Below are 27,599 nucleotides of genomic sequence, written 5' to 3'. Positions count from 1 at the left end.
ACAGAAACCAAAAACCCTGAACCCAGATCCTTCAACTGTTTTCTTTTGTTTATATTACATGAAATAAGTGTTGATAGAATATTTCATATATACAATACATCTTAACAAGGAAAATCAGACTACTTCTAGCAGTTCTGCACTCACCTAGCCTTAATCCTTCATAATGCTGCATCTGATTCTATTAGCAACGAACCAGGTGAAAGAGTTAAGCTGGAACTGGTGTTTTTGCTTTAGAGATACTAAGTCTGAAGGTTAGGTTGTAAGGGAAGTATTGGGAAAATGCTGAATCAGTTAACAAAAATACCAATGGATAAGAAATCATCCAAGCATGTTTTATTTCTGAAGATGCATGGGATAGCTGAATGTGAAGAGGTTAGCATGGCCTTTCATTTTGTCAATGGTCAGACAATTCTGTCTTGTTTAATGTGGTTTTACACACACACATCATATGGAAATCTTTGCTGAGATGTCTGCTTTGTCTGTGGGCTGTTTATGTTGGATTATTAATGATAAAATGCTGATTTGAGTATGCCACATCATATTGCAGACATAGTATTGACAAACTTGAATTTTTTTAATTCCTCGCATGGTACTTTGTTAGGTTGAGGCACCATTTTTATTCACCAGAATGGAAGGTAATTGCCTCACCTCATGAAATAACTCCATTGACATTAACGTTGTGTGTGAATAACTGTAACCAATTCTTATACTTCGTTTTTCAGCTACATTTAGTAAAACAATTTTTTTTTCTCAACATTCTAATCACTTGCTTGGCCAAGAGTAACAGAGGGTTGGGGGAAATGTTTAGCAAACTGATGTTGTATGTCCTCTTTGTAAGAAGACAAAAAGTCTAGATTAGTACTACTTCTGAAACTTAACTGAGGAGATAGCGCCCAGTTACAACTGCACGACACAGTATCTTGACAGCTTTACTGAAATAGTGTACTTATTTCCTTTTCCACGTTCCAGGTTGTAATAACCTTGATGAAGCAGATTGAGAAGGAGAGACATCCATTACATATTTTAACTGTGCTACAGCTTGGAACTGAAACCAAAATTAGAAGTCATGAATTAACTGCAGCAGCATATCTGAAAAAAATTACTATGAGATGCGTTGAAATAAATGGTAAGTGTTCTAGGAAACTGGTATACCGTCTGTACAGTGTGTGCAATGAACTTTTGTAGCAAGAGGATGGCATGGTCAGTAGTAATAATTAGTGATGGGGGCAGGGGAAGAGCAGGAGATTACATGCGGAATTCCCTGAATGATGCTGTCCCATGTAATTTAGGTTCAATTAATCTGTTCTACCTGACAGCAAGTTTTACTCCTGTTGTTGGAGTTAGCATGACTTATTTGCACTAGTTGTCTACTTCAAGTAGGAATGGTCATTCTTGAGAATTATTCTATCTGTTCAGAGTGTTTTGATGAGCTCCTGAATTTGTGTTTTATAAAAGGTTCTGGCAGCACCAGAAATCCAGTGTACTTCCTTGATTGGTCAGGTTAACAACTCAAAGTGCTTTTGAAGTAATGACTGAAACAGCTGTGTATTCAAAATAGAAAAGTATGGCTTTAAATATACAAATATAAGGATTGGAATGCGAATAAATTTACAGTTTTGATTCTTCTGTCAGGATGAAGATAAGTTATTTTTGCCTCCTTTAGTTAGGTAGAAAAGTGAATCCTGCATTCAGTAGTGTGGGAGACGTTCTCTAGGTGGAGTAAAGTTTGAGAGTTGTATTCCCTTACAGTTTTCCTTACAGTTTCATTTCTTTATTTGCAGACTCAAAAGGAGATCCTCTTTACGTTATTAATTCTTCAAGTGAGACAGATGAACGTCTTCTGAAAATTGAATACATTAAGGTTTTGGTACTTTTTAACTACGATTATATGGATAATAAAATAAGCCTGTGTTACATTCTTTAATTTGCTTCTTTTTAAACCTGTAGAATTTGTATTTGCAACTTATAGTTTTTTCAACTTACCATTTTATTTCACTCTCCACTGCTTCCATGCCTACTTCATAAGTCAACACAATTACTGAAATCACGGGTGAGGCCAAATGTCTGTGTATGTTCTTTTCTGTGAAAAATACAGATTAGTACCTTTGTGAAACTTAGTAGATGAGTTAGTCTTTGTCTGTGTAAGTGATAAGTGGCTCTCTGCAGGTGGTAAAGCTGGCATTTGGCAGTGATGTGTTAGCTAGAGTTCTTGAGCTTTTATAAAAAAAAAACGGCCTTTAAAAACTGCATGATATTTGGAAATCTGATAGGTTGTAGAATCAGTGAGCTACTCATGCTCTTACAGATAATGATGTAATTTTTATAGAGAAAACCAACTTAATTTGTTTTGGCAAGTACTGAGTATAAATGGATCGAGTTTAAATAGCTCATAGATAAGACAAAACTTTATAACCGACCAGTTGAACTTTCACAAAATATGTGGCTTAAAATATCATTAAGCCAGACCATTTTGAGTACCCTTGATTGTGTGCCTTATTTAGAGAACTTGTTTCTTAAGGCTTCATGGCTTTCCTTTATTTTCTTTTGCAGTGGGTATAATCTCTGTGTGTGTGTTTAAATTCAATTAATTCTGTTAATTTAGTTAATGAATTCAATTAATTCAATTGAGACTGAGTGTGTGCTTGGAATCTTTTTTTCCTTTAGGCTGATGCTGATGGACCAGATTTTGTTACTACTTACAGAAGCACTAAGCAAAACATCAATGTAAGTACTGATGTATTTAGATTTTAAGCTTCTCAAATAGTAACAGCTGTGTAAACTTGTTAGTTCCCCACTTTTTTCCCTTCTCAATAAAGAGAAAAAAAGCCCCAATTCTATGATTGTAACTCAGAGTTGTTACACAATAGACTGCTACTAAATAACAATTTACTTTGTCTCCTTGCTCTCATTTTAGGTCATCTTTTCATGTTTGGATATAGTACTTCACACAGAGGCTTTGCTTTCCATCATGAGTTTTCTCACATTCAGTATTCCTTCAGATGGTTTTCCAAGTACTGATAAAGCATCAGACCACAAGCCTCAAATAAAAGAACAAGAAAAAGGAAGTAGTCTTAGACCAGGTAATGCGATATTAGAAAGGCCATACTTCGGCTTGGCAGCATCTAGCCTTTGGTTTCAAAGGATGAAGGATGCCATATCAAGTGACAGCATAACAGCTTATTTGGTGGAAAAACAAGGCATGCAGAGCTGTACACGCAGAGAAAATAATCGTATTTAAAAAAAAAAAGCCAGATATTTTTGGGTTTGCTTAATTTTCAAATTCATAATTAATATGACTTTTTTCCTAGGTAGTAGTCTGACCTTTATTAAAAAGTTGAGTAGATTTTGTTGCACTGAAGAGTACCAAAGCCTTTTGAAAGCATCGGTGTCAGAACTTTATTGCTTTTCAGTCTGAAGGCTCTAGAGAGTGCTTATGTTGCTGAAAAAATCTGTTCTTCAGCCCTGGGAAGCAAAGTTCTGAACTGAAGGGTGTTGTGCTTATTTTAATAATTGGTATCTGTAACCTTGAAACAATAAGAGTTTTCTTACAGGAACTCCTTGAGAATATTTCGTCAGATCCTATGTCATTGATTCTTGTGTTAGTCGTGTTGTTGGGGGATTTGAGGTTTTCTAATCCTTAATCTATTGGGATTGAGTTTACAGTGACTGACTTAAGTTTTGTGTTCTGCAGGCATATTAATTTTCAGTGAAGAAACTCTCTTCACCTAACATGCCTAAATTGGCCTTGCTTCTCTGTACGAAAGGGAATACTTCTCATATGAGGAGATAGTGTTTCAAGTGATGAAAAATGCACTCTATGTTCAGCACACTATGGCATGAAAACTAGTTATTAATGAGGAGATCTTGGTTGCTGTTTACGTGTGTTAGTCGGTGACTGTATTGCCAGAAGAAAACTGTGTTAGTAACAGACTTACTTTGTGTCTTGACTAATAATTTTAGTGAATAACTGATTTATGGATAGTTCATATAGGTGCAAATCAAAGAATCAAACTGGGTTTTTTTAGGGAAATTTGCTTATAGTGAAGTTTTTGAATGTCTTCTGTGTCTCCTATCCAGTGTCTAGCAGTGCAGCCTGTGATGACGTCTGTGAATTAAAACTCACTGCAAAGCTAAATGCCTTCAATATTGCAGTGTGTGATCAGACCCATAGCATTGCAGACATAAGGATACAAGGTAAGAGGTTTTTAATTAAATATTAAATTAGTTGGTTGTAGCAAGAAATATGTTGTTCCCCTTAATTAATTAGCTTCTGAAAGGCCATTATGTGCACTGCAGATGTCTCTGTAACATGTGTTTGAATATTTATGTTTATACAGGCTATGATTGTAGTTAAGGATTTTAATACCCAAAATGCCTGTGAGGGATGAAAACGTTTGACTCTGCAAAAGAAAGCAGTTAATTTCTAAATGGTGTAAAATTAAAAGAAATTAAGACACTATGTTGTTTGTAACACAAGCTTCCATTTTTTAATAACTAGATGCTAGATAGCATTGAGAATTTTTACTCTAGTCTTAGAATCAATTCCCACTGGCAAATTTGTTCTGACTTCAGTCTTGGACTTCACATTGTTCATTACATAGCAGAATGCTGGACACTACGCTCTTCTTTGTATTCAGTATTAAATAATTGCTTCTTCCTAAAAAAGTGTCTACCTAATAAATGCACTTCAACAAACTGCTGTTCTCTTCCTTTTGTCTCAAATCAGGAATGGATGCATCTGTAGCTGTGAAAACGAAAAAGGTTCAAGTGTTCTCCAGACTTGAGGACATTGTAATTACAAATGCTGATCCAAAAACAATCCATAAAAAGGTAATGTGTACTGCAGATTGTAAACAAACAGACGACCTAGTTCTTTAAGTTATTTAATGATAGCGCTGTAGTTGATTTGCTGTGTTGTATAATACTCAGGATGTTGTAATGTGCTGAATATTAAGCAAAATTATCTTGGGGAAGCCAAACAAGCTTCCATCCAATATTTAATTCCTTTTAATGATGTTTTCATTGATGTGTTGAATTCTGAGTAGCATGGGTTAAATATAAAATGGACTATAGATAACCTAGTCAGAAGAGACATACCATGAAATAGCTGATGCATTTTGCTTTTGTGCCTAGCAGACGTGCAGATTACTGCCCGGGAGTGTTAACTATATGGACTTGATCTTCCAGGCTGTCTCCATAATGGGAGATGAAGTGTTTAGATTTCACATGTCACTTTATCCAGATGCTACAGCAGGGGAAGCCTATGCTGATATGTCAAGGGTGGATGGTAAAATGTCTCTGAAAGTGGGCTGCATCCAAATAATTTACCTACATGAATTCTTCATGTCTCTCTTGGTAAGACATCAGTTTCACTTCTGTTTTTGACATCAAATTTCTTTAAATCAAATAAAATGTAATTGGCTCTTTGACTTGTACCTTGGGGTGAGTTGGTGTACAAGCATATAGAAGTATTTTGCTGAAGAAACATCATTTAAGTTACTGTGCTTTATAGAAGAATGACAAACAAGTAGAAATGTGACAAAACAAGTAATGAATTGAGTTGGTTGCATTAATAATATCTTAAAAACTAAATAGGTAAATAGTGTCTTAGCTTGTGCATGATTTTAGCCTTGTTCTCTTTGGAAATTTGCGTGGTTGAATTCAGAGTTTCACATTTCTGCCACAGCTGTAGTATTTTTCTTAAGTTTACATTTTGTCAGGGGCTTGCCTTTTGTGTGAGGCTTATTTGTTCTCATGGAAGTTTTGTTTGGTTTTTTTTACTACTTGTCAACAGAACTTCCTAAACAATTTCCAAACGGCACAAGAAGCCCTGACTGCGGTCACTGTCCAGGCAGCGGAAATGGCTGCTTCCAGCATGAAAGACTTTGCTAAAAAGAGCTTCCGCCTCTTAATGGATGTCAACTTGAAAGCTCCGGTTATAGTTGTTCCTGAATCTTCAACTTCATGTAATGCTTTGGTAGCTGATCTTGGCTTAATCAGAGTCCAGAATGAATTCAAGTTGGTATCTTCAGATGATTCTCCTCTTCCTCCAGTTCTTGACAACATGGATGTGCAGCTAACTCATTTGAAATTATCAAGGTACGCATGGAAATTTGTTCTCAGTTGAAAAGCGTTCTACTCTTTGAATAAGATAGGTGGTTAAAACATACTAAAACCAAGCAAACCGCTGCCCTGAGGTAAGTGTGGGAGTGCTTTTAGATAGGAACACGTGTTCAAAATCTCTAAAGCTTCTTGGAAAGGAAGGAGTGATGGGACAGTAACTCAAGTCATCTTACGTGCATACCTGGTCATAAGCGCATGTAAACACAGGTTATTATTAAAAATAAGTACACTACGCCCATGATTCTGCCACCAACAGTGTGATATTATGTGAGATTCTGCAACTGCTAAATGTTTTTCCACTGCTGCTCCCACTGTCTTTTGTAGGTGCATTACATCCACAGATTCTCAGCCAGATTCTGAAATTCTGTGTCCTGTGAGTTTGACTTTACTGGTCCAGAGAAATTTAGCAGCAACTTGGTATCATAAAACACCAACAATTGGTATCAAAGGAGACCTAAAACCAATGCAGGTAATACCATGGCAAATCAGAGCTAGATTAAAAGTTACATGTATTCCTAGAATAGTACTTAACCTGTTTAAGGAACCTGTAAACCTGTTGCAATTTGTGTTTTTTACAGAATGTTGTAAGACTTCCAGCTTTACTGTTCAGTTCACAGATCTGTTGGTGTTTTGATATTACATAATGAATAGTTTTGGTGTAGCTGCATGCAAATGGAATAATATCTATTTTTATCTTTCTGGGGATCTGTTGGAGGTGCCCTTTGACTTAATCTCAAAGACTTTACTGACTCTGAGTTAGCATTTAAGGTATAGATTTAAGATTTTAAATGGTTTGATCTATACCATTCAGGTTTGATGTTTCGTAGACTTATTAGAAATGAAAAGGGTAGATATAGATCTCTGATATACAACAGTTCAAAGTTATGGCTGATATCTTTGGCAGTATGTATTATGGATGAAATGACTGCGTTTTCTTACTTATTACTGCTGTTTTTTTTCATGACCATGTTCTATTGTAACTGGATTCAATTTAATTAACTCCTTAAAGGCTTACTGAAAGACAGTTGCTTTAATATTTACAATGTAAATCTTGGCTTTAGTGTTATCTTGATTTTTTTCTGCATTACTGAAATGTTAACAAGTGTTTGTGATCCATTACTCATCCATTACTCATATGTTTAGCAGTTGAAGAGCCTTGGCAAGACTAGAAAGTGTTTATTATGCAGAGTGTTAGTTGTTGTTGTAACTCCTGTTCATAACAAGTAACAAACGATGTTTTGGGAAAAATGGACAAACTACAGTGTTTTGGCCAGGATCTTTTTGACTAGGTGGCTTGTTTCTTCCCAGCATGTGCCTGCTCCTGGCAAAGATGGGGATCTCTAGATTGCCAAAATGAAGTTATGGATTTATCACTTTACAGATTGCACTCAGTGAAGAGGATCTAACTGTTATCATGAAAATTTTACTTGAGAACCTTGGAGGGGCTTCTTCACAGCCAAATACGGTGCGAGAGAACATTCAAGATATACAGATACTTAAAGAGAGGGTTCCAAATGAATCAGGTATCTATGAGGGTATGTTCAATTCAAAAACTGAATATGTTTAGGCAGAGGGCTGTTAGCCAGTTCAAACATAACAATTGTCTGAAGCACTTCAATGTGTGTAAATAAATTCTTATTCCTAATTGTTACGTACGTATTGTGTACATGAAAAGTTATAAAGAAAATTGTATGCACACACATGGGCTGTGAGCTGTTGATGGTCAAAAGTTTTTGTAGCGTGTTTCCTGTGATAGTCTCTTATGGGCTGATATTGTTCAGTCGATATCAATGCAACTTCAAAGTTGCAGGTGGTTGGGGGAAAAAACCCAAACCAGCTACGTCAGAATGCTAATGCACAATCCTAACAGTCAAGGATTTTACTTGTACTCTAGAAGTGTATTAATGGAAACACCAAATGTCTGTGGATGAAATATTCTTAACAATTTGCCAAAAATCTGGTTTTTGTCCAAAACTTAACTTTCTCAGTGTCAAAAAACTACTGTTCAACTAGTTATTGCATTGCTGTGCTATGAGAACAAAGTGGAAGGAAGAGTGGCGCACGCTCCTTGAACAGTCTTAGTACGTTCTGTAGTTCTCCTTTAAAAAGAATGAATTGCAGTACGTTAGTGACAGCTGTTTGTAAGGTTCTTAAACCACTCTGTGCTAGGTAATTCTAACATCAAATTGATCAAAGGGATATTGAATGAATAAGTGTGAATTGTTTTGAGTAGCCTTCTGGATTTAGAGGTTTTTCCTATATTTGGGGCTTTCTGATCTTGATTTAAAAAACAAAAGAAAAGCAGTAATAGAAAAACAATCCCAAACCCAGAAAACTAACCCCAGAAAACCAACCCCAAGCTCAGCATTCTAAAAAAAAAGTGTTAAAATTTTTGTTTCCCTGACAGATCCCCTTGCTTTCGGACAAGAAAATGTTTCTGTGGCTCAGTCTTCCGTGGAATGTTACACAACGTTTAAGTTTGACTTTAATTTTGAGTCACTTTCAGTAACTCTCTACAGTAGAGATACGAATCAGGTTTGTAACAAATCCTTTACCCCTACAGGTGGTGTGAGAAACTTAGGCTTCTCATATGGACAGAACTCAGGGCAGTAAAACGAAGAGCTTGGTCATTTGTGTTAGCTTGTCTTATGGACCTTAGGGAATTTATCCAGGAACCTGGAGGCCTCAGGGGTAGAGAGTGTCCTTAATTTGAAGGATTTCAGTTCATTTCTGAAAAATCACACTTAGAAAAATAATAAACTAAGCATCCAAAACCACCCACCATTTTGATTTGGTCATTCAAACCTTAATTCCAGTTATCCAAAACAAAAATGACAATTTGAAAAGCAGGAATTGCTAGCCTAGATGATACTGGTTTTGCGGATGGTGCTTATATAGTTAGTAAGCAGATCCAAGGTGTACATGACTCATGCTTCCCTCTTGTGTGTCCCTAAGTGTGAGCAATAATGACCGACCTTCCTGTGCTGAAAACAGTAGAAAAAAATGGGCAATGTTGCTTTATTTTTGTGACTTAATATGCTTTGTCCAGATACAAAGGTGCTTGCTTCATTGTAAGTCATGGTATATAGCAAACGTGTATTAGCTTTGCATTTAAAATAACTATAATGCAGGAATTCGTGGTGCTTTTTGGATGAGGGGTGTGTAAATTTTTGTGTAATGGGCTTTACAGGGGATTTTATTTTAATTTCTTTTTCATATCCTCTCTGCTTATTGCTGAGATACTGGTTGTAAATGAGTTAGTGTGATGGGAGTCAAGGGTTCCTCTGGTAGGAGATTCAGAGTTCAGTCCTTTGGTCACTAATTCTGAGCAACTGCTAAAAATGCAGAGAAAAAACAACTTTATTATAACCCAACTTGTTTCTTCTGTTTTTCTCAGTTAGTTTCTTGGACTAATTTGTAGGATTGGAGGGCTGATGGCAACAGGCTAATCAGATCCATCAGTTCATGGATGAAAATGCATGTGGCTAGCAGCATGGGAAGCATGCTTGTTACTTAGTTCTGTGATAACTAATCCTACTATTTCTCATTATATAGAAGTCTCCAGTTTCACTGCATAGTGACAAATTCCGCCTTGGTGAGCTCCGACTGCATCTCATGGCATCATCGGGGAAGATGTTTTCAGATGGCTCAATGGATATTAATGTTAAACTCAAGGCATGTACGCTGGATGATCTCAGAGAAGGAATTCAGAATGTGACTGCAAGGTGAGTGATTGCATCAGAAATTAAACTCCACACAACTTGAGGAAGACTAGTTCCTTGCCTGATGCTTTGCTTCACATGAAACTGATAAAACTTTATAGTGTTGTCAGTTGTTGCCTCCCGTACTGTGCACTAAAGCAATGAATGGAGTAATTTTAATAGTGCCAAGCAAGTTTCTTCTTTTATATGTTGATTTCCCAGATTATCCAAAACAAAGAAATTACCTAGGAGGCTTGAGTATTACAATACACTGTGTAGAACATCTGAGTAGAGAGCAACCAGCCTGAGCGAGAGTTCTGTGCACCAAAGCTTTAGCCTGATTGTTACATGCCGCATTTATAGTTCCAAAATGCTAGCACACAAATCTTAAATGGTAATTTTTCTTCTATTAGAGAAGCCTTTAGCCTGTTATTTCTGGAGTTATACAGTGATTCCTTATGTTGTAATTCTTATTTCTAAGTGACGTGGGTGGAAAAAAATGGCACTACTTAACGCATCCTCATTTTTCTAGTTCTGTGGTTATGATGTTTGAAATATTGAACTTGTTTTCCAGAATGATAGACAAGAAGGATGACAAAAATGACAGCTCTATGATAGATATAAGCTACAAGCGGGATAAAAGTGGGACTCAAGTCATTGCTGTCCTTGACAAGCTGTATGTATGTGCCAGTATGGAGTTTTTGTTGACAGTAGCAGACTTTTTCATTAACTCAGTGCCGGCATCCTCAACTGCAAAATCACCTCAGTACCAGCTAAAGCATACTGCATCTGGGAAATGCAAATCAGAAACAGGTCTGTAAAACTGATTTCTACCCCCACTCTCCTCCTTCGCAGATATCATAATGAAAATAAATAATCTAGAAGCTTTCAACATGCTGTCTTGCTAAATTGAGTTTATTCTTTGCAATGTCTGAATTGACCACTGATACAATAGATTTTTTTCATCTGCTGGCAAGGCCCATGGAAGAATGATGATTGTGAATTGTCCTGATAAAGGTGAATCACCTTAGCAACAAAAATAAATGAAGCAAAAGACTGGAATCTGGTGCCAGAACCTGACAACCCAAAGCCATGGGTCAAAAAAGATTCAGCAGATACATTGTGCAACAGCTGTCGTATCTACTTGCTTTACTCAGCTTCTTAACACTGCATTGATTGTTTGTGTTTATTGTCATAATTAAATGTTTAAGATTATTTAAAAGCAAATGGAAATCTTACTTTCACAGAACTATCCATGCAGCCAAATATGATGGTAAAAGCTGTGGTCATGGATCCAGAAATTGTATTTGTTGCTAATTTGACCAATGCTGATGCCCCTGCCTTGAAAGTTTCCTTTCAATGTGACTTCTCTCTGACATCTGAAAAGGCGGTACAAAGGATGACTGCTCAAGTGAAGGGCTTCCAAGTGTTGGCCTGTGCATTCCTCAAAGAAAAACAAGACAAGAATGTTACTACAGTAAGAAAACTTGCTTTTCATAGTGAAGAAAGTAATGGGAACTGTTGGCAGATGTGTCCTTTAGTTGCCTTATCCATAGCACTCAGAGAATTCAGGTTTTTTATCATTGATTGTTATGAAGATAGAGGACTGTGGATCTGTGGTGTGCAACTTAAAGGTGAATCTTTGATGAGCAGTTGCAAGACTTCATCCTATAGAGCTCTGTCCAAAACCTGTGCAGTGCAGTTATGAATTCAATTTAAAGTTCCTTAGTGAAGAAATTGCATGAGGGGTTTTATAACTAAGAATACCTCTCAGCAGCTTTGTTTGCTGACTATCAGTTTACTTGTTCCACTAGAATATGTTGATCAGTGTGTTGTCACCTGTGCTGTTCATCTGGCACTTCTGGTGTTTCCTTATGGATTTTGTTTTGTTAAGGGTTCAGAGTTGGGGTTTTTTTTAACTTTTACTAACAGTCTATCTGTGTGTTGAGTTTTTGTTTTTTCTATTAAAGTCTTATGTCAAAAGCTTTTACTTCACAAGCTTTTAACCTTACAGTTGCTACTGTGCAAATTTGGATTCTAGAGTGAAGCATAGTAATGCTATGGAAAGAATGTGTTTACTCTGAAAGGTGTTGTTGATTTATGGGATCAGCATATCTTTGGCCGGTGGGATTAAGGAAATAGAAGACCACTTGAAAAGGTTGGATCCAAATGGATTAATAATAAAATTCTGGTTTTCACTCAGGTGTTACAGCCGTGTTCTTTGGTTATGGAGAATATGGTGCGTGCCTCAGGGATGCAAAGTGTGGTAGTAACAGTAGAAGAACTTATTATAAAGGTAAGGTTACTAAGACTGTCTTTGGAGGAACAGGTGTGTTCCTCAGGCTATAGCTTGACGCTTTTTTTAGCTTTCTGTATTGCTGTTTAAAAATTCGGTTTTCCCCGTTAGTTTAATTCCATAAATAGGCATTTATCCTTTTTATTGCTGCTCCATGTTGGGGAAAAAAACCTTCACGTGTTCCGTGTTTTGGCAATCTCTTGGCAAAAAAGAAAAGAGTAATTTAAAAATTTCAGGAACTAGGATTCCTTCTACCAGTTTCTCAAATTTATGAAACAACCCTTGCTCTGCTGCCACCATCACTGTTATTCTTCTCAGAGAGACTTATAAGCAGGAGCACACACACAAGTACATGTAAATTTAACACTTTTAATGTGATTTCCAGAATGGTCTACGGTGTGAAATGTCTTGTTCTTAATAGAGTAATAAGTAATTGTGTCTATGCTAAAGGTCTTCCAGAACATAATTTGTTAATTCTGCTATAAATGTTCACAAATTTACATTTGTGGTCTGAAAAGGTGGTCAGTGGTGGTCTTAAACTGCAAGTTTATAGTACATTGTTGTTCCTAAAGCATAAAGCTTTTGACAGATGTACTGTATAGCTAGTTGAAATGATGGTGTATGTAATGCTACAAACATGCCTTTTTGAGCACCTCAGCAGTCTTAAGAATAAACCCAGATTTTGCAATTTAATAGGAAAAATGTTGATGTTGGCTGCTGTTATGGGACTACCACCTATCAGTGAAAGTGAAACTCCAGTCGGAGAGTTTTGGTTTTGAGATTGTGAGGGAGGAGTTGGGAGACTTTTTGAGAGGAAAAAAAGAGGAGGTCCATGAATGGATTTGGTTTCTTTATCTTGAAATTTAAGTTACGTCTCTTATAATGGCCTTTAATGCTGTGTATCTGTACGAAAAACCCAAGAGCCATTTCCATTTCACAGCATCACTAGGTTGGAAAAGGCCCACTGGATCATTGAGTCCAACCATCCTATAAATCACTAAACCAGATTTATTGTTTTGTTTATATGTTGATCAGTTTTAAAATGTTTTGAGCTTTAAAGGCATGTTTTAATTTTGTTAAAGATCTCACCAATAATTCTGAATACTGTGATGACCATTATGGCTGCCATAAAACCCAAAGCAACGGAGGAGGCTTCTAGAGGAGCAATTGAAGTTCCTGAGAATTTGTGGCAAGTGAAGCCCATAGATGAGTGCAATGCTTGGTTTCTTGGTGTTGATGTAGCCACAGAAGCAACAGAAGCCTTTATGGACCGTGAACATGTTATGAAACAAGAGGAATTTGACATTGTAGTGAAATCTGTTCAGATCACCTTGGAATGTGGTCTGGGACATCGCACAGTCCCTTTATTGTTAGTAGAATCCGTGTTTTCTGGTGTTCTGAAAAACTGGTCTTCGCTGACAGAGGTCATGGCTGATATGTCACTAGAGGTATGTAGAATCAAATTGTTTGCAGTTGACTTCTGTATTTCTGTACTTCTGTACATTTCATAATGTTTAAGTAACTTTTTAATGCACATTCTGTGTACAGATTAATCATAGGTCTAAATTGTTAAAAAGAGAAGAGTTACAGGCTGGCTGGTTGCTCTAAAAGCCAGCCAGGTAGTTGATTCTTCATATATGTTGTTGCTTATAAAAAATATGTATGAATGTTACACTTGTGTGCGTTAAGTTTTGAGACTGTTAAAAGTTAATGCTAGACCTCCAAAACGTGAAAGTAAGATCAATTGTTTTCTAATTGATGCTTTTTGTACTAAATGCTATTGGAAGGAGTCCACCCCTTCATTTTCAGATGCCTTATTTAATTTTTATTCTCTCTTTAGGTTCATTATTACAATGAAACCTATGCAGTGTGGGAGCCGCTTATTGAACGAATTGAAGGAGGAAGGAAACAGTGGAGTTTAAAGCTGGAAGTATGTAAACATACTTGAAACTATGTGAAATAGTTTGAGTAGACAGCTGTCTTAAAATTTTTATGTGACAGAAAGTTGACTTTCTGAATGCTGTTTTGAGGGAATGATGTGATTTGCCAAAAAAAAAAAAATCAGTCTTAAGACATCTTATTGTTTTCCTCAATAATGTTAATTGCCAGGTGCATAAGCAAAATGTAGTGTGTAAGCACATATAGAGAGAAGAAAGAAAATAACTTGCTGGTTTTCAATGTTGTAATGAAGTGTCAGCATTTGTTAAAGGTGGTTTACAAGGTAAAGTAGATTTTCTTTTGCCAAAGTTGTCAAGTGTAGGTCAAGTTTTCTCCTGATTTAACTTAGGAGCAAATAATCGATGTGTTTATGATTGACTAATGAAGTTTTTATTTTAGATGAAGACCAATCCTGTCCAAGAGAGAAGTTTGATGCCTGGGGATGATTTCATTGTTCTTCCTGATCCACAAACTGCAGTTAACATCTCTTCAAAGGATACAATGAATATAACAATATCCAAATGTTCTCTTGCTGTTTTCAGTAATCTAGCCAAGGTACTTCTAACGGGCAGAAGGTGCTAAATTATATGGTTCTGTAGTTCTGATTTTTTTTTTGTTTTAAACCAAACTTTTCTGTGCTGCCAGTCACAAGCCATTGCGTTGCCTATCCTGCAGGCCTATTTGTTTTTTAATTCTAAATGAGCAACGTTTTTTTGTTAGTACTTGCTGATACTGTATGCTTGTATTGGCAGTTAGTTACCACGTGTCTAGTGTAAGCAAACAAATGTTTGTAAGCCTACGTTGTGGCTGAATAGGAAGTATGGACATGGTGAATGTATTTGGGACTTGTGTGTCCTAGATCTTATTTTTCCCTACAACTCAACAACTGTAAAAAATGCCTTATGAGGAGCGAGAATGCTTATTGTAGCGTCAGCATTGGCTGCAAATCACAGAATAATAATGAAATTTTCTGGAAATAACCTTAGCTTCCTTGATTTACTACTATACAATACGTAAGTATTGCTATATGTATTTTTCTTTTAAAATAGACAATGGTTCTCAGCAACTACTAAAGCCTTTATATATGTTATTGTGGCTATTTGTGTATGATGTACTATATATGTTATTAATTACAGGCATTTTCAGAAGGAACTGCATCCACGTATGACTATTCCTTTAAAGAGACAGCACCTTTCATAGTGAAAAATGCCCTAGGTGTTCCTCTCAAAGTGCTTCCTAGCTCCAGCTTTCGGATAGTTGGTTCAGTTGACAAAGAAAACATCAACGAAATCGGAATTGGTCAGAGCATGGAACTGGAATACGCTGTGTTTGAAGCACTCCAACGAGGGAAGTTGTCTGCGTTGTACCGACAAGAAAGTTCTGTCTTCTCCATAAATTTAGGTATTATACTGGGGAAGACTGTGTAATGACACATTTGGCTTTCTGTAGTTATCCAGTTACAGTTTTTCTGGCTTTAGCTCTGCCAGAAAATACTCCTGGGAGAACAGGATATAATTACTACTAATACTTTATCTTTGGGGTTTTTTTGTGTCGCATGCCACCCTGTGCCATCTCCTACAAAGGTATTTGGCTGTGATACAAAGGTTCTGTCTTGTATTTTGTTAACAAACACCTTGGTTTATTGTTTGGGTAAATCATAATCTAAAGCTACAGTCTTCAAGAGCATTTTGACCTTAAAGGCTTTCCTTTAGTGGTGCTCAGACACAATTTCTAGGTGCTTTTGCCAGAGAGCACTTTTATCCTGGTTGTTGCTGAGTTTAGAAGAAGCTTAAGTAGTCTTCAAATAGAAAAATGATCCGATTTGTTTTGTGTAATAAGACTTCTGTATGTTTCTCTGGATTAGAACTTCAAGGATATAAAGAAGTGGTCAACATTCCCATAGCCAAACCAGGTCGACGACTGTACAACATAAAAAACCTTCGTGTTGATCGTTCAGACTCGATCATTGTACAGATAGATGCTACAGAGGGAAACAAGGTTATTACTATACGATCTCCTCTGCAGGTAAAATAACCAACCAAACCAAAAGCCTGAAAGCATTGTTTTTGGAGTGACTTTGCTTTTCTCCCTTAATGCATTTTTCTGAGATTATACTTTTCCAAAAAGCTACTTCAAGTCAAATTATAAAGTATTTTACTCTGTCACATAAATGTTTATCTGTATTCTCTGTGTATATCCTCCTGATAAATGAAAGATTTGGTTTTTACTTTTGGCTTTCTAATATTCTTATCATTGAGGTTGGAATAGGTGCTTAATGTGTGACTTGGCATTTTAAACCTATTTTTCAGTTCATGGTACTTAAAACTAGTGTCATTTTCTTATATGCTTGCATATTGTTCTCCTTCAGAATTGTACTTCATAAGACACGTGTAGGTCTGTTTTCCAGAGGAATTTAAAATCTACTAATGTTTGTTTTCCTTGTTGCTATTCATACTTATTCCTTTAACAGTTTTTACCATAGAAATGTATTGAAATGATGCTTTTTGATCCTAGATCAAGAACCATTTCTCAGTGCCATTTGTAATCTATAAACTGTCTAGAGAGACTAAATCGCTGGAGCCAATTGGTATATCCAAGCCAGAAGAGGAGTTTCATGTTCCTTTACACTCTTACAGGTACACTTCTTTTGTTCTGTAAGGCTAATCTTTGTGAGGCTAACGCACAAATACAACATTAGTGTGGAAGCTTAAATATGTGCTGGTCTCTCTTCTTGACTGGGGTAAAAAACCCCAAATGATACCTTCATTAGTTAACTAGTGTGCTGGAAAAGCCCTTCAGAATGCTTACAGTAAGTTTAAAATGGCTCAAGCCAGCTGTCAATGCAAAGCTATTGTGTACCATTACCTGTCTTCTCTCCATAGGTGTCATCTATACGTTCAACCAACAGGAATGTTACAGGGTCAGTTTAGAGAGTCCACGACTTACATTGCCTGGAGGGAAGAGCTGCATAGGAGCAATGAAGTGAAGTGCTTGTTACAGTGCCCAGCCACAGAGATGAATATCTTGCCTTTAATAATCAGCTCAACAGCTGTACCTGATGAACTAAATTTTATTTCAAGTTATGGAGAGGAGTGGGATCCTGCTTACATTATCCACCTTTACCCTACACTGACTGTGAGGAATCTTTTACCATATTCCTTGAGATATTTACTTGAGGTATGTTATTTTGTGGTTGTGTTTTTAAATCATTTACTTGCTTTTGGGTAAGACTGTTTACTTAGAAGTGGAGTTGAATGTAGTGTGGAGGATACTGAATGATGTTATTCATATTTCCTAATGAAAATGTGTAAGTCAGCTGATGGATTCATTCTGGGAGTTTGGGGGATTAATTCTTATTCATTTGGATGTACCTGGCCAGTTCTACTTTGCTTCTTAAATACGAATCCTGTACTGAATTGATCTTTCTCTTTTAATTCTTCTGAGATCCTGTTTGTCTTCTGCAGCATGTCTCTTATTTCTCAGTGGGAGGCGTAAGAAAAGCTTCTGGAATTTCTGGAGCTTTTCTTCCGTGCAGGAAAAAGATCTTCTCTCCATTCTGACACTGATTCTTTCCTGGGGACTATTTTGAGGTCTCCCCTGCGCGAATTGAAAGATTTATTTGCAGGATGCTATGCACACTTTTTTTTCCTCCTTTTTCAGTATCTGGTATTTCTTCGTGAAAGCTGAGTGGTTTCAGTGAATAGAAAAAGTGTGAGGATTTGGAACCATCATCCTAGTTGTTCTGTTTTGTACTACTTCTGTAATTGGCTTTAGCATTCATTTAGATCTTCATTTCACTTTTGCTCAGCATCCTAATGGCACTGCTTCCCGTTTTCCTTACCTTCACTGTACTTCAGTACTCAAGGCACAGAAATGTAGAAGAGAGTGCCTTGATCTTGCTTGAGGAGCTAGAAACTAGTAATTCAAATCTATTTCTGACATCGCAGTACTTGGAGATGGTTATGTTCTTATTGTCTTTGTCTTCCTCAACTAATCAAGCCTGGCCACTGCTCAATAGAGCACAATATACTGTTTCTCAGTAAAAATTAGGAAAGCTATTGTGGGATGCCTCTGCCCGAGGAGATCTGTGCTACCAAACAGAATGACACAGATTTCTGCCTTGGGTGTTCTTTAATGTGAAATATCTTGGCTGTACGTATGCAGCACAGTCCAATTCAGTGTTGCACCCACTATTGCACTATAAGGGCATGTTGCCAAAATCCTTTGGAATGACAAAGGAGGGAGGGAGCAAACTTTTCTTCCTGAAATCCAGAACTAAGCAGTCTTTGCTGCCAGCAGGGAAGTGCTATCGATCTCAAATTATTCCTAGGATCAGGCTCAAAGGAAATTGATTGGAGACCAGGGTGTATGGTAATAAGATCTGAGACGTGCACCCTGCAAGAGAAGATAAAATGCTGTTTTTTTCAATACCTAAATTTTATATATTAAAAATTTAACTTGCTCCTTTAAATTTTGCTGCAGGGAACAGCAGACGTCCATGAATTGACGGAAGGGAGTGCTGCAGATGTTTTTCAGTCAAGAATCAGTGGAGAAATAATGGAGTTTGTGTTGATGAAATATCAAGGCAAAGACTGGAATGGGCATCTTAAAATTTGGGATGGGATGCCTGAATTTTTTTCTGTGTGTTGCACATCTCACGCTGGTGACGTGGATATTTACATTCATACCAGGAGAATTGGAAGCCGTGTCATCTTATCTGTGTTCAGTCCCTACTGGATAATCAATAAGACTTCCCGTGTTCTCCAATATCGAGCTGAAGACACTCACGTGAAGCATCCAGCAGACTACAGAGATATTGTTTTGTTCTCCTTCAAAAAGAAAAATATTTTTAGTAAAAATAAGGTGTGCTTATTTTAGATGGTGGTTCTGATGGTGGAGTTTCAAAATGCTTCTCTGAGGAGAGGGGAAAACTTCACACACACATTTCGTTTAAGGAATTTTTTGGTACTATTTAAATCTATAGGCTTTTGTGTGGCTGTTGCTGCTTGTTAATTGTGCCTTTGGACTAGGAAGAAGGGAAAGGCAGGTAGACACAAAGGCTGCAGCGTTATCCAGGTTGCATGCGCTTGTGTAACTTTCATCCTGGCCAGAAGCTGGCTGATGGTATAGATGGATTTTTTTTTTTTTCTTAAAGTGACCCTACTTTGCTTTTAAATACCTTTTATCACCCAACAATAGTTGACACAATGGTTGAAGTAACAGTTTTAACAAGGTGTTTCTTGACAAGATTATTTCCTCCCCTCTCTTCAAGTTTAAGCACCACAAAGCCGTAGCTTTATTTTCTCATCCGTGTGTGTGCTGTCATCAGTGTAATCAATGAGGATGCCTCTATTTTGCTACCTTTTACTGTAACACGTTTCCCAGAACTCAGGCACAGACTGATAATTCAGTATATGTATAGTGATATTACATCCTCTAGCTTAACTTATAGGAGGTTTTAAAAGCACTCGTGTCACCTTTATACTGCTACAAGTGGTATAATTGCACTCCATAATGCTTGAAATGGAAATTATTGAAATATTTTCCATGTTGTTATTTTTTGTGTGTAGATCCAGTTATGCATTTCAACGAGCAGTTGGTCCAGTAGCTTTTCCCTGGACACTGTAGGAAGCTACGGATGTGTCAGGTGTTCAGCAAGCAACATGGACTATCTGGTAAGATAGATGTCTCTGTTTGTGGAACTCGAGGTCAGGTTTTGGCCTGATTCCTTTTTCTCTTTAAAGCCTTTGTTTCACTAATTACACTGCTTTTAAGTCATGGAAATATTAAATACCTAGGGTGGTAATTTTTATACGCCAGCTATGGGGGTCTGTAGCTGGCAAAGTGTAATTTCACCCACAGATGTTTCCATGTAGTTAATAAACGTGGCTTATTTAAGAAAAGTGTAGTACTAGGCTGTTTGAAAATGCAATAGTGGAGTTGGAGAGTGGAGATAAGACTTCACACTCAAAATTCATAATTGTTGGCCTGTATTTAGATCTTCACTCAGCAGCCTTGTCTAAGACTGCATTTCCACAATTAAGCTGGATAAAGAATGCCTTTTCTAACAAAATGCAGATATGTGGGAAATTCAGGTATTCGGAACATGAGTGTTGCATGTTTTTATAATTACAATAAATGTTGGCTTTTCTTTTTTTCTGTCCTGACTTATCTCTTACGCCTAATTGTTTGCTTAAATTGTTCTTGTTCAATAGGTTGGAGTTAGCATCAAAATGAGCAGTTTTAACCTTACAAGGATAGTTACCTTCACTCCTTTCTACACAATAGCAAACAAATCTTCTCTGGAACTAGAAGTTGGAGAAATTGGTCCTAATGGCTCTTTTCCAACAAATAAATGGAATTATATCTCAAGTTCAGAGGTAATGTTTCATTTCTTTTCGTTTGGCTTTTATGGTAGACAAACAAACGGCCCTTTGCTGTCAGTTAAAGAAAAAGCAATTCTGTTACAGAAGCTCTGTCACTTGTGATGATGTGATGTGGGTACCTGACATCCCAGGGCAACTTGAACAGCACAGCTTCCATATGTTGATGAATTCATCAAATACTTCAGTTGTAGATGAAATGTTTATCAGTAGACACTGGGATAAGAACTCAAGCATTTTAAATAGTTTGTTACACGAGACACTCTATTTTACTTCTGTTTTACTGTATTGGGCATGTATGAACTGTGGAAGTCACACGTATTTCTTGTTTTACAGTGTCTTCCATTTTGGCCTGAAAGCTCATCTGGTGAACTTTGTGTGAGAGTAGTTGGCTATGAAGGATCATCCAAACCCTTCCTGTTTAAAGCCCAGGATAATGGAACTCTGCTGAGGCTAGAGGAATTGGTGAGATTGACTTTGTCCGTTCTCTCTTAATACTCCATTTTATCCTTATGGTATTAAGGAAACCCTGCCTCTCCAGGATAATCAAGGTTGAAACCTTGTGCCACTGCACTTGAGTTCTATTGCACAAAAAAAGTTGGGAATCAAGTTTGCTGTATTAATGTTTTCATAGCTGTGTGAAACGGTCAAATTGATATAGTTTTGACAAGCTCGTAGGAAGCTGAACAGCTCTGTTGCTATTAGATTAATGGTATACGCATCTAACGTTATTATTTTGCAGAGGTTATTTCTTAGGTGCCTACACTTTGTTCAGTTATCCCAAAATAGAATGTGTTTTGGGGGGTTTTTTGGTTTTTGCTTTTTTGTTTGTTTTCAATAAGCTAATACATGGTGGAGACACACAGTTCATAGCTAAAATAATTTATGATTCAATTAGTAGAATCTTAATTATTTCAGAACTCACCCTAGCCTAGCTTCAGGGAATGTGTATATGAGTGCATCGTGTTCTGGCAAGTCTCTGGAGAGAATTCATACCATAATTAGTTGCAATACAAGTGACTGTGAGGATAATCTAGCTCTACAAGTTTGCTGGAGCAGTTTGAAAAAATGTTTTTGGAACAAGATGTCATCCATGATCTAGTGTTCTGTTGATGCGCTTAATTAGAATAGTAGGGTTTTTTTGTTCACTGCTCTAAGATAGCAGATGGTTCAGCTTTGTAAGAGAATCCTTTCTTGTCCTGTGTGTAATGAGGTTTTACTACCACTGTGTAGAGCGCTAAACATAATTTCTCACACCAAGTTTTGTAACAAAGTGAAGGGAATGCTTGCTTGTACTTTTTACTGAATTTAGCCAAATAAAGTAATCCCTTGATCATTCTATTATCATTCTGTTATCATTTGAATATAGTTTCTCAATTAAATTAAATCAACGAGTAGTTTGTGGATGCTACTGATATCTGTCTTAAGCCTGTGACCAATGGATTTGAGCTTACTGTTACTAGGTAACGTAGAGTACATTTCCTTTCTTCATTTGGAAGAGGCCATTGCAGGACTGATCTCAAATAACAATTTTGTCTGTTCTAACTTGCCATGTATGCATAGAACAAATATGGAATTTTCTGTCTAACTTCTTCTCCAGCATGGGGGCTTACTGGTAGATGTGAATGTTTCCGACCATTCTACTGTCATAAGCTTTTCGGATTACCACGAGGGAGCTGCTCCAGCTCTTATTGTTAACCATACTTCATGGGACTCTCTCAGATATAAACAGAGGTACGTGAAAGACAATTCATAACTGATTGCTTAGAGAGGGGCATCCTTCGTGAAGAAAGTGCTTCTCCTTTACCATTGTGGTACTTGAAAAGTAAAAACCCGTTTCAGTCAGCAGCCTTAACCAGTGAATGCTTCTTTTTACTCCTTTTGTTTTAACTTGCAGCGGTTTACAAGAGGAAATGGAGTTGAAACCAAATCAAGTATGCCTGTTCGCATGGACAGATCCAACTAAAACAAGAAAATTGATTTGGGGCTACTCCCAAAACTTTGGTGAACATGACCTACTTAAGGTAAACTTCATAAAGGGCGAAGTAAACGCTGAGCCAAGCTAGGACTATAACAAGTCAACAATTATCTGGGAGAAAATTTCACCAGTAACTGCATTATCTTGTCCTGTAAGAGACTTCCGAGCCTATTTTCAAGTAGCAAGATTTAGATATTTAAATTAATAAAATTGGAGGATGGGACACAAACTCGAATCTGTATTTTCTCCACGGTTGTCTTGGATGTGAAGAAAGGATAAAGTGTGTGAGCTGTGGAAGTATCTAAATAGTACAGAGGATGAATAATTCATCAATTTTCTGGCAGTATTGCGTTCAGCTTCACTATCTCCCTAAATACAGAGAAACCCCCTCCAAGTGCTGCGATTCTCCCTTTCCTCTGGGAAATGCTTTCATGGAGCAGAAAATTCTGAGTTGCTCACTAAGAGCTATTTAGGTGTTTAACTCGGGCAATATTAGGAGAGGAAAATGTGTGAAAGTGAGGACGAAATAATAATGATCGAGATGGGAAAATGAGTGTGGCAAGAGGGAAATTCTTAACTAGAAGCAGAGTTAAGTCTAGGGGCACCTATTTTATTAAATTTATTTTATTAAAGAATGGGGAAGCAGGAATTGATGGAAGGGGATTTTTCTCACTTAACTGGAATGTAGGCTAAATAAAGTCCTGTCTGTCTGTCCCTAAATAGCAGCCCTCTTTCACATTTTACTAAACTGAATTCTTCAGAAATGGGTTGGGTTTTTTGTTGTCTGGTCACAGAGTTAAGAAAATGAAAATATTAGTAGCTAAAAGCAAGAACAGCAAAGCAAGTTTGTGTTTCAGTTGTACTGGGAATGGATTTAGTTTCTCATAGCTCAGCTGTGACAGTTAGCCTGTTACTGTGTGCTTTACTGCACAGGCACTTTCTTGGGTCAAATTTTTTGCGTTTAAAAATGGTTTTAGTTTGAAACTTATTTCCTTTGAATATGATTATGGTTACGTTCATTGTTACTTTAGGTTTTTGAGAAAAGGACTTTAACTGTCTCAGTTTTGCTTCAGAGATTAAAAAATAAGGAGTATCTACATTTGTAGAGCAGAAATCTTGATCTGGTTTTACTGTTTCATGGTATATGATTTTAGTGCTTTCTTCCCCCATTACCCACTATTCCAATTTTGGGGTTTTTTTTGCTATGAAGGCATTTATTTCTTAATAATTTCCAAGATTATTCTCACCCACAAATATTGCTGGAATGCCTACTCTTTAAAAGGAGAGAGGAAAAAGAAATTTCTAAACCTCCAACTTCTTTCCGGTGTTTGGAATATGAGATACCAGCTAATCTTGTATGATGTGGTAAATTGAACAAACAGGAAAAAATGCATTCTGGTTTGTATGTGTGCTGCTAAATTTGCTTGCTTATACGCATTTAGCAACATCATGGATTTAGTCCTATAATATACTTATTATATGCACTTTTTCTCCCAATGCAGGATGGATGTGGCCAGTTTCCTTACAATGCAAATACTCAGATACACTGGGTGTCTTTCCTTGATGGACGCCAACGAGTGCTGCTTTTCACAGATGATGTTGCGTTGGTTTCTAAAGCCCGACAAGCAGAGGAGCTAGAGCAACCTGATCAAGAAATAAACTTGTCGATCCATAGTCTTGGACTTTCTCTTGTTAACAATGAAAATAAAAAAGAAATTTCTTACATAGGAATTACGAGGTACTGCCCATGAAAGCCTAAATATTCCTTTGAGTAATCAAAATGTGAGAGCATGTTATAATTTTAGCAATGCAGTTGGATTGGAGGGGGGGTATCTATCAAATAAAATTAATTTAAGTCAAACAGTTTTAAGTAAAATTAAACTCTGTCTTTATTCCTGTTGTGCAATTGGAATAAATAGGATTTAATTACCTCCTTCCTTAGTTTTTATTATGAAAACGTAAGCAATAGGTTTTTTGAGCCTGAAGAAATACAATAACATCTTTTTACGTGGTTTGCATGCATAAAAAAAAGGTTTGAGTACTTATAAATCGTTAACCTTGTTATTTGTCTTGCAGTTCTGGTGTTGTTTGGGAACTGAAACCAAAGCAGAAGTGGAAACCATTTAATCAAAAGCAAATAAACCTGTTGGAGCAAGCTTATCAAAAATATCTTTCTGGGGGTGCTCCAGGTTGGCATAAACTAGATGGCAATACTGAGGTATGTTTTGAGGTTTCAGTGTTCAAATGATTACAGAACATGTGCAACAGATAAAACTGATTTCTGCTTTGCTAAGTAAGAGGAGATGCTGTGTCAAGAGAAATTTGTATCTATAAGTTGTTACATTTGGCATGGTACAAGGAATTGAATTGAGTAATTCAGTAGCCATGTGATTGTGAAATAAGGAAAATTGCAAGTTTGATTTACTAGTCTGTTTACTAGTAATGTAACATTGTATTATTTCTCTAAATTGTTTCTTAGCTCTGCTTTTCTTCTATTCCTAGGTGAATTTTAGTAAGGTCCCAATGGAAATGCGTCTCCCAGTCAGATGCAGCATCCGACGCAACTTTCTGTCGGGAATTCAGGTTGAATTCAAACAGTCACCTCACCAAAGAAGCTTACGGGCTCAATTGTATTGGCTGCAGGTACCATTTTTTATCATGCTCTATAACTCAGCAGGCACACAAAGGCATTTATTTTATTCGTTTATCTGAAAGAGTATCCCAAAATCTTAGGTATGTGGTGCTCAGAAAGTGCTGCAGAAATGCCCTGCTAGGGTTTTGTGAGTAGTATGGGGAAAAAAATGCACAAAATAGTGGGTTTATGTAAAGATATTGTGGAAGGGTTATTTCTGAAGAGATATGTTTTGAAGTTTTGAAACAAACAAGCAAGAACCTCACCCTTTTTTGAAAATGTTTACTGTAGTGTGTCTATAGTCATGTAAAGTCTTACCCTAGAGAGTGTATCTACATGTTGAGATCTGCTGTCTAACGAAAACTAGATAATAGACATTTAAATACTCAGAAATAGCGTGCAATGATTTATCTGCATCTAAGCTGAACAGCAAATTAATGTGCTGAAATTGTATCCGATTAGCATACTCCAATCAGTGCTAATAGTGTTGTCAAATTAAACAATAGAGCTCTTGAGCTCTTTACAACTGAAAAGTGTTTAGTACTAAAGGAAAATAATGGTGAGAAATTCATCTTCATGAGTGTCATTTTCATCTCCATTTATTGTGCTGCAGAGTCCTCCAGGGGAGAGTCCTGGAGGACTCCATTGATGTCTTTTCTGACCAGCTGGTTGGGAGCTGTTTCCTCTTTACTTTTTCCTTTCACATTTTGTTTTTATTTTGCCTGAAAGTAGTTTTTACTATTGCAGTGAAGCATACCATCAGCTACAGAACTAGAGATTCCTCTAAAGGAATCTCTGTGTGTGTGTGTGTGTAAGCATCCTTTGTGCAACACTTGCAACCATCTGACCTTTTATAGCTCAGTAGGAAACATTCCAAAAAAATTTCAGTGTAATCCTCTTCCTTTTCTCCCCTTCCTCCAAAAAAAAGATTGACCTTCTTGAACACAATCTATAAACAAGTTTCTCAAGCTAAATATCATGGCATTAAGCTATTTGTGTAATTATGCACTATTTTTTTAGGTTGATAATCAGTTACCAGGATCGATGTTTCCTGTTGTATTTCACCCTGTAGCCCCTCCCAAGTCGATTGCTATGGATTCAGGTGAGAGAAAGCCTTCAGTAATATCAGAGCCTTGAAAACAGTAAGTTGGCAGTTTATTTTCTAGATATACTTAGATGTTTTTTTTTCTCTGTAGAACCAAAACCCTTCATTGACATCAGCGTCATCACTAGATTCAACGAATACAGCAAAGTGCTGCAATTCAAGTGAGCTCAACAGTTTGTTGTATTACCATTTTAGAGATTTGATGCATTTTACAAGTGAACCTTGTTTAAAAGCTGAGGTTCTCCTATCCAAACAACTCTTGACTTTAAATCGAGTTTTTGAATGTCTCCAATGAAAAAAAAAGTTATTCTAAAAGAAACTTGATTTTTAAAAGTAAGGAGTGGCCACATGAAAGGACTGCCAGGCAAATTCCTTTATTATGAGAGGTATTTCCCTTCTGTGCCACTGTTGGAGTTGCCTGTTTTCCTGTTTGCTCTGCAGTGCTGCGTTTATTTGGTGCTCCAACAACAAACAGCTCAGGCAGTCTCCACTGTAATCCGGTCCAGTGACCTCCTGTGAAATGCATGTTCTTGAACTCATATGTCTGTCTGGAGTTTCTCTACTAAAAATAACCCAAACCAGTTGTACTGATGGTTTGCAATGCAAATGTCTGTACTCAGCTTGTCTGGGTGTAATATTTTAATATGCTGTATTTTAATAAAATAATTGAGTTATATGAGGTTTGGAGAAAGGCAGTTGGATAAGAGGAAGAAATATGGTTTTTAGGTCAGGTTATCCACGGAGCACATGAAATCATAATGTATGAACATAAGAAGTATTTAGTGGTGGTTAATATCTTTAGATAAATTTTGAAAGTGTTAATGTCTAGCTTGATGAGGGTGTTAAGCCCTTCTATCTAATAGACAATTGATATTGTGGGTTATAAGTCTTAACATACAAAACTTGAGTGGCTTAGGGTAAGCCTGTGGTTTAAGTTTAACTTCTATAAGGATACACCTTTTTTCCCGTTTTAGATACTTCATGGTTCTTATCCAGGAAATGGCAGTGAAAATCGATCAAGGATTTTTAGGAGCACTTAGTGAACTTTTCACTCCATCTACAGACCCAGAAGCTGAAAAACAAAGGGTAATGTATGGGGGAAACTGATGTTTGCCAGAACAGGGCCTTTATGGTAAAAGGTATTGTGATTTTCTGAATATTTCAGTTTAATGAGTGAACGTTGCGTTTGACAACACTGAGAAAAAGGACACAGGATAAGATCATTTTCAGTTAAGGTCTGAAATCTCTGTTAAACATGGGCTGTGAGTTTTACAAATGGACAAGTTTGAGTGACTGATACTGGGGAAGCAGGTAAACGAAGGTTAGGGTCTCTAGAGTGGCCCTCTGGTTGTTTGTTAGTCTACGTGTCTTGTGTTTAGAGGACAAAATGGAACAAATTTTCATGGCACTAAGTTGACTTATGTAGGTGGATAATATTCAGAA

The 27,599-nt window shown here is 36.9% G+C and overlaps 1 protein-coding gene across 3 annotated transcripts in view; it reads left to right on the top strand.

The window, feature by feature from the left end:
* Window positions 1–27,599, top strand: part of VPS13C (vacuolar protein sorting 13 homolog C) — a 72,067-nt gene that overhangs the window by 29,441 nt on the left and 15,027 nt on the right. For 2 of the 3 annotated variants that reach the window (XM_069867054.1, XM_069867053.1), the window contains 34 exons: window positions 970–1,126; window positions 1,782–1,861; window positions 2,665–2,724; window positions 2,915–3,080; window positions 4,078–4,194; window positions 4,727–4,830; window positions 5,188–5,355; window positions 5,795–6,099; window positions 6,448–6,592; window positions 7,505–7,658; window positions 8,531–8,658; window positions 9,679–9,848; window positions 10,399–10,637; window positions 11,072–11,301; window positions 12,028–12,120; window positions 13,203–13,568; window positions 13,961–14,050; window positions 14,458–14,613; window positions 15,195–15,459; window positions 15,923–16,083; window positions 16,573–16,694; window positions 16,941–17,235; window positions 18,541–18,921; window positions 19,629–19,733; window positions 20,274–20,438; window positions 20,778–20,906; window positions 22,042–22,175; window positions 22,339–22,465; window positions 23,922–24,157; window positions 24,496–24,637; window positions 24,922–25,062; window positions 26,072–26,153; window positions 26,248–26,317; window positions 27,131–27,242. In XM_069867054.1, coding sequence (XP_069723155.1) covers window positions 970–1,126; window positions 1,782–1,861; window positions 2,665–2,724; window positions 2,915–3,080; window positions 4,078–4,194; window positions 4,727–4,830; window positions 5,188–5,355; window positions 5,795–6,099; window positions 6,448–6,592; window positions 7,505–7,658; window positions 8,531–8,658; window positions 9,679–9,848; window positions 10,399–10,637; window positions 11,072–11,301; window positions 12,028–12,120; window positions 13,203–13,568; window positions 13,961–14,050; window positions 14,458–14,613; window positions 15,195–15,459; window positions 15,923–16,083; window positions 16,573–16,694; window positions 16,941–17,235; window positions 18,541–18,921; window positions 19,629–19,733; window positions 20,274–20,438; window positions 20,778–20,906; window positions 22,042–22,175; window positions 22,339–22,465; window positions 23,922–24,157; window positions 24,496–24,637; window positions 24,922–25,062; window positions 26,072–26,153; window positions 26,248–26,317; window positions 27,131–27,242 — 5,595 coding nt within the window. The remainder of the gene's footprint in view (window positions 1–969; window positions 1,127–1,781; window positions 1,862–2,664; window positions 2,725–2,914; window positions 3,081–4,077; window positions 4,195–4,726; window positions 4,831–5,187; window positions 5,356–5,794; window positions 6,100–6,447; window positions 6,593–7,504; window positions 7,659–8,530; window positions 8,659–9,678; window positions 9,849–10,398; window positions 10,638–11,071; window positions 11,302–12,027; window positions 12,121–13,202; window positions 13,569–13,960; window positions 14,051–14,457; window positions 14,614–15,194; window positions 15,460–15,922; window positions 16,084–16,572; window positions 16,695–16,940; window positions 17,236–18,540; window positions 18,922–19,628; window positions 19,734–20,273; window positions 20,439–20,777; window positions 20,907–22,041; window positions 22,176–22,338; window positions 22,466–23,921; window positions 24,158–24,495; window positions 24,638–24,921; window positions 25,063–26,071; window positions 26,154–26,247; window positions 26,318–27,130; window positions 27,243–27,599) is intronic. The other variant, XM_069867055.1, reaches the window with a different exon arrangement.

The sequence above is a fragment of the Phaenicophaeus curvirostris genome, chromosome 12 (genome assembly GCF_032191515.1).
Source record: "Phaenicophaeus curvirostris isolate KB17595 chromosome 12, BPBGC_Pcur_1.0, whole genome shotgun sequence".
Lineage (NCBI taxonomy): Eukaryota > Metazoa > Chordata > Aves > Cuculiformes > Cuculidae > Phaenicophaeus > Phaenicophaeus curvirostris.
Note: the sequence above shows the minus strand (reverse complement) of the source record. Positions and strands in the feature narration are given on the sequence as shown.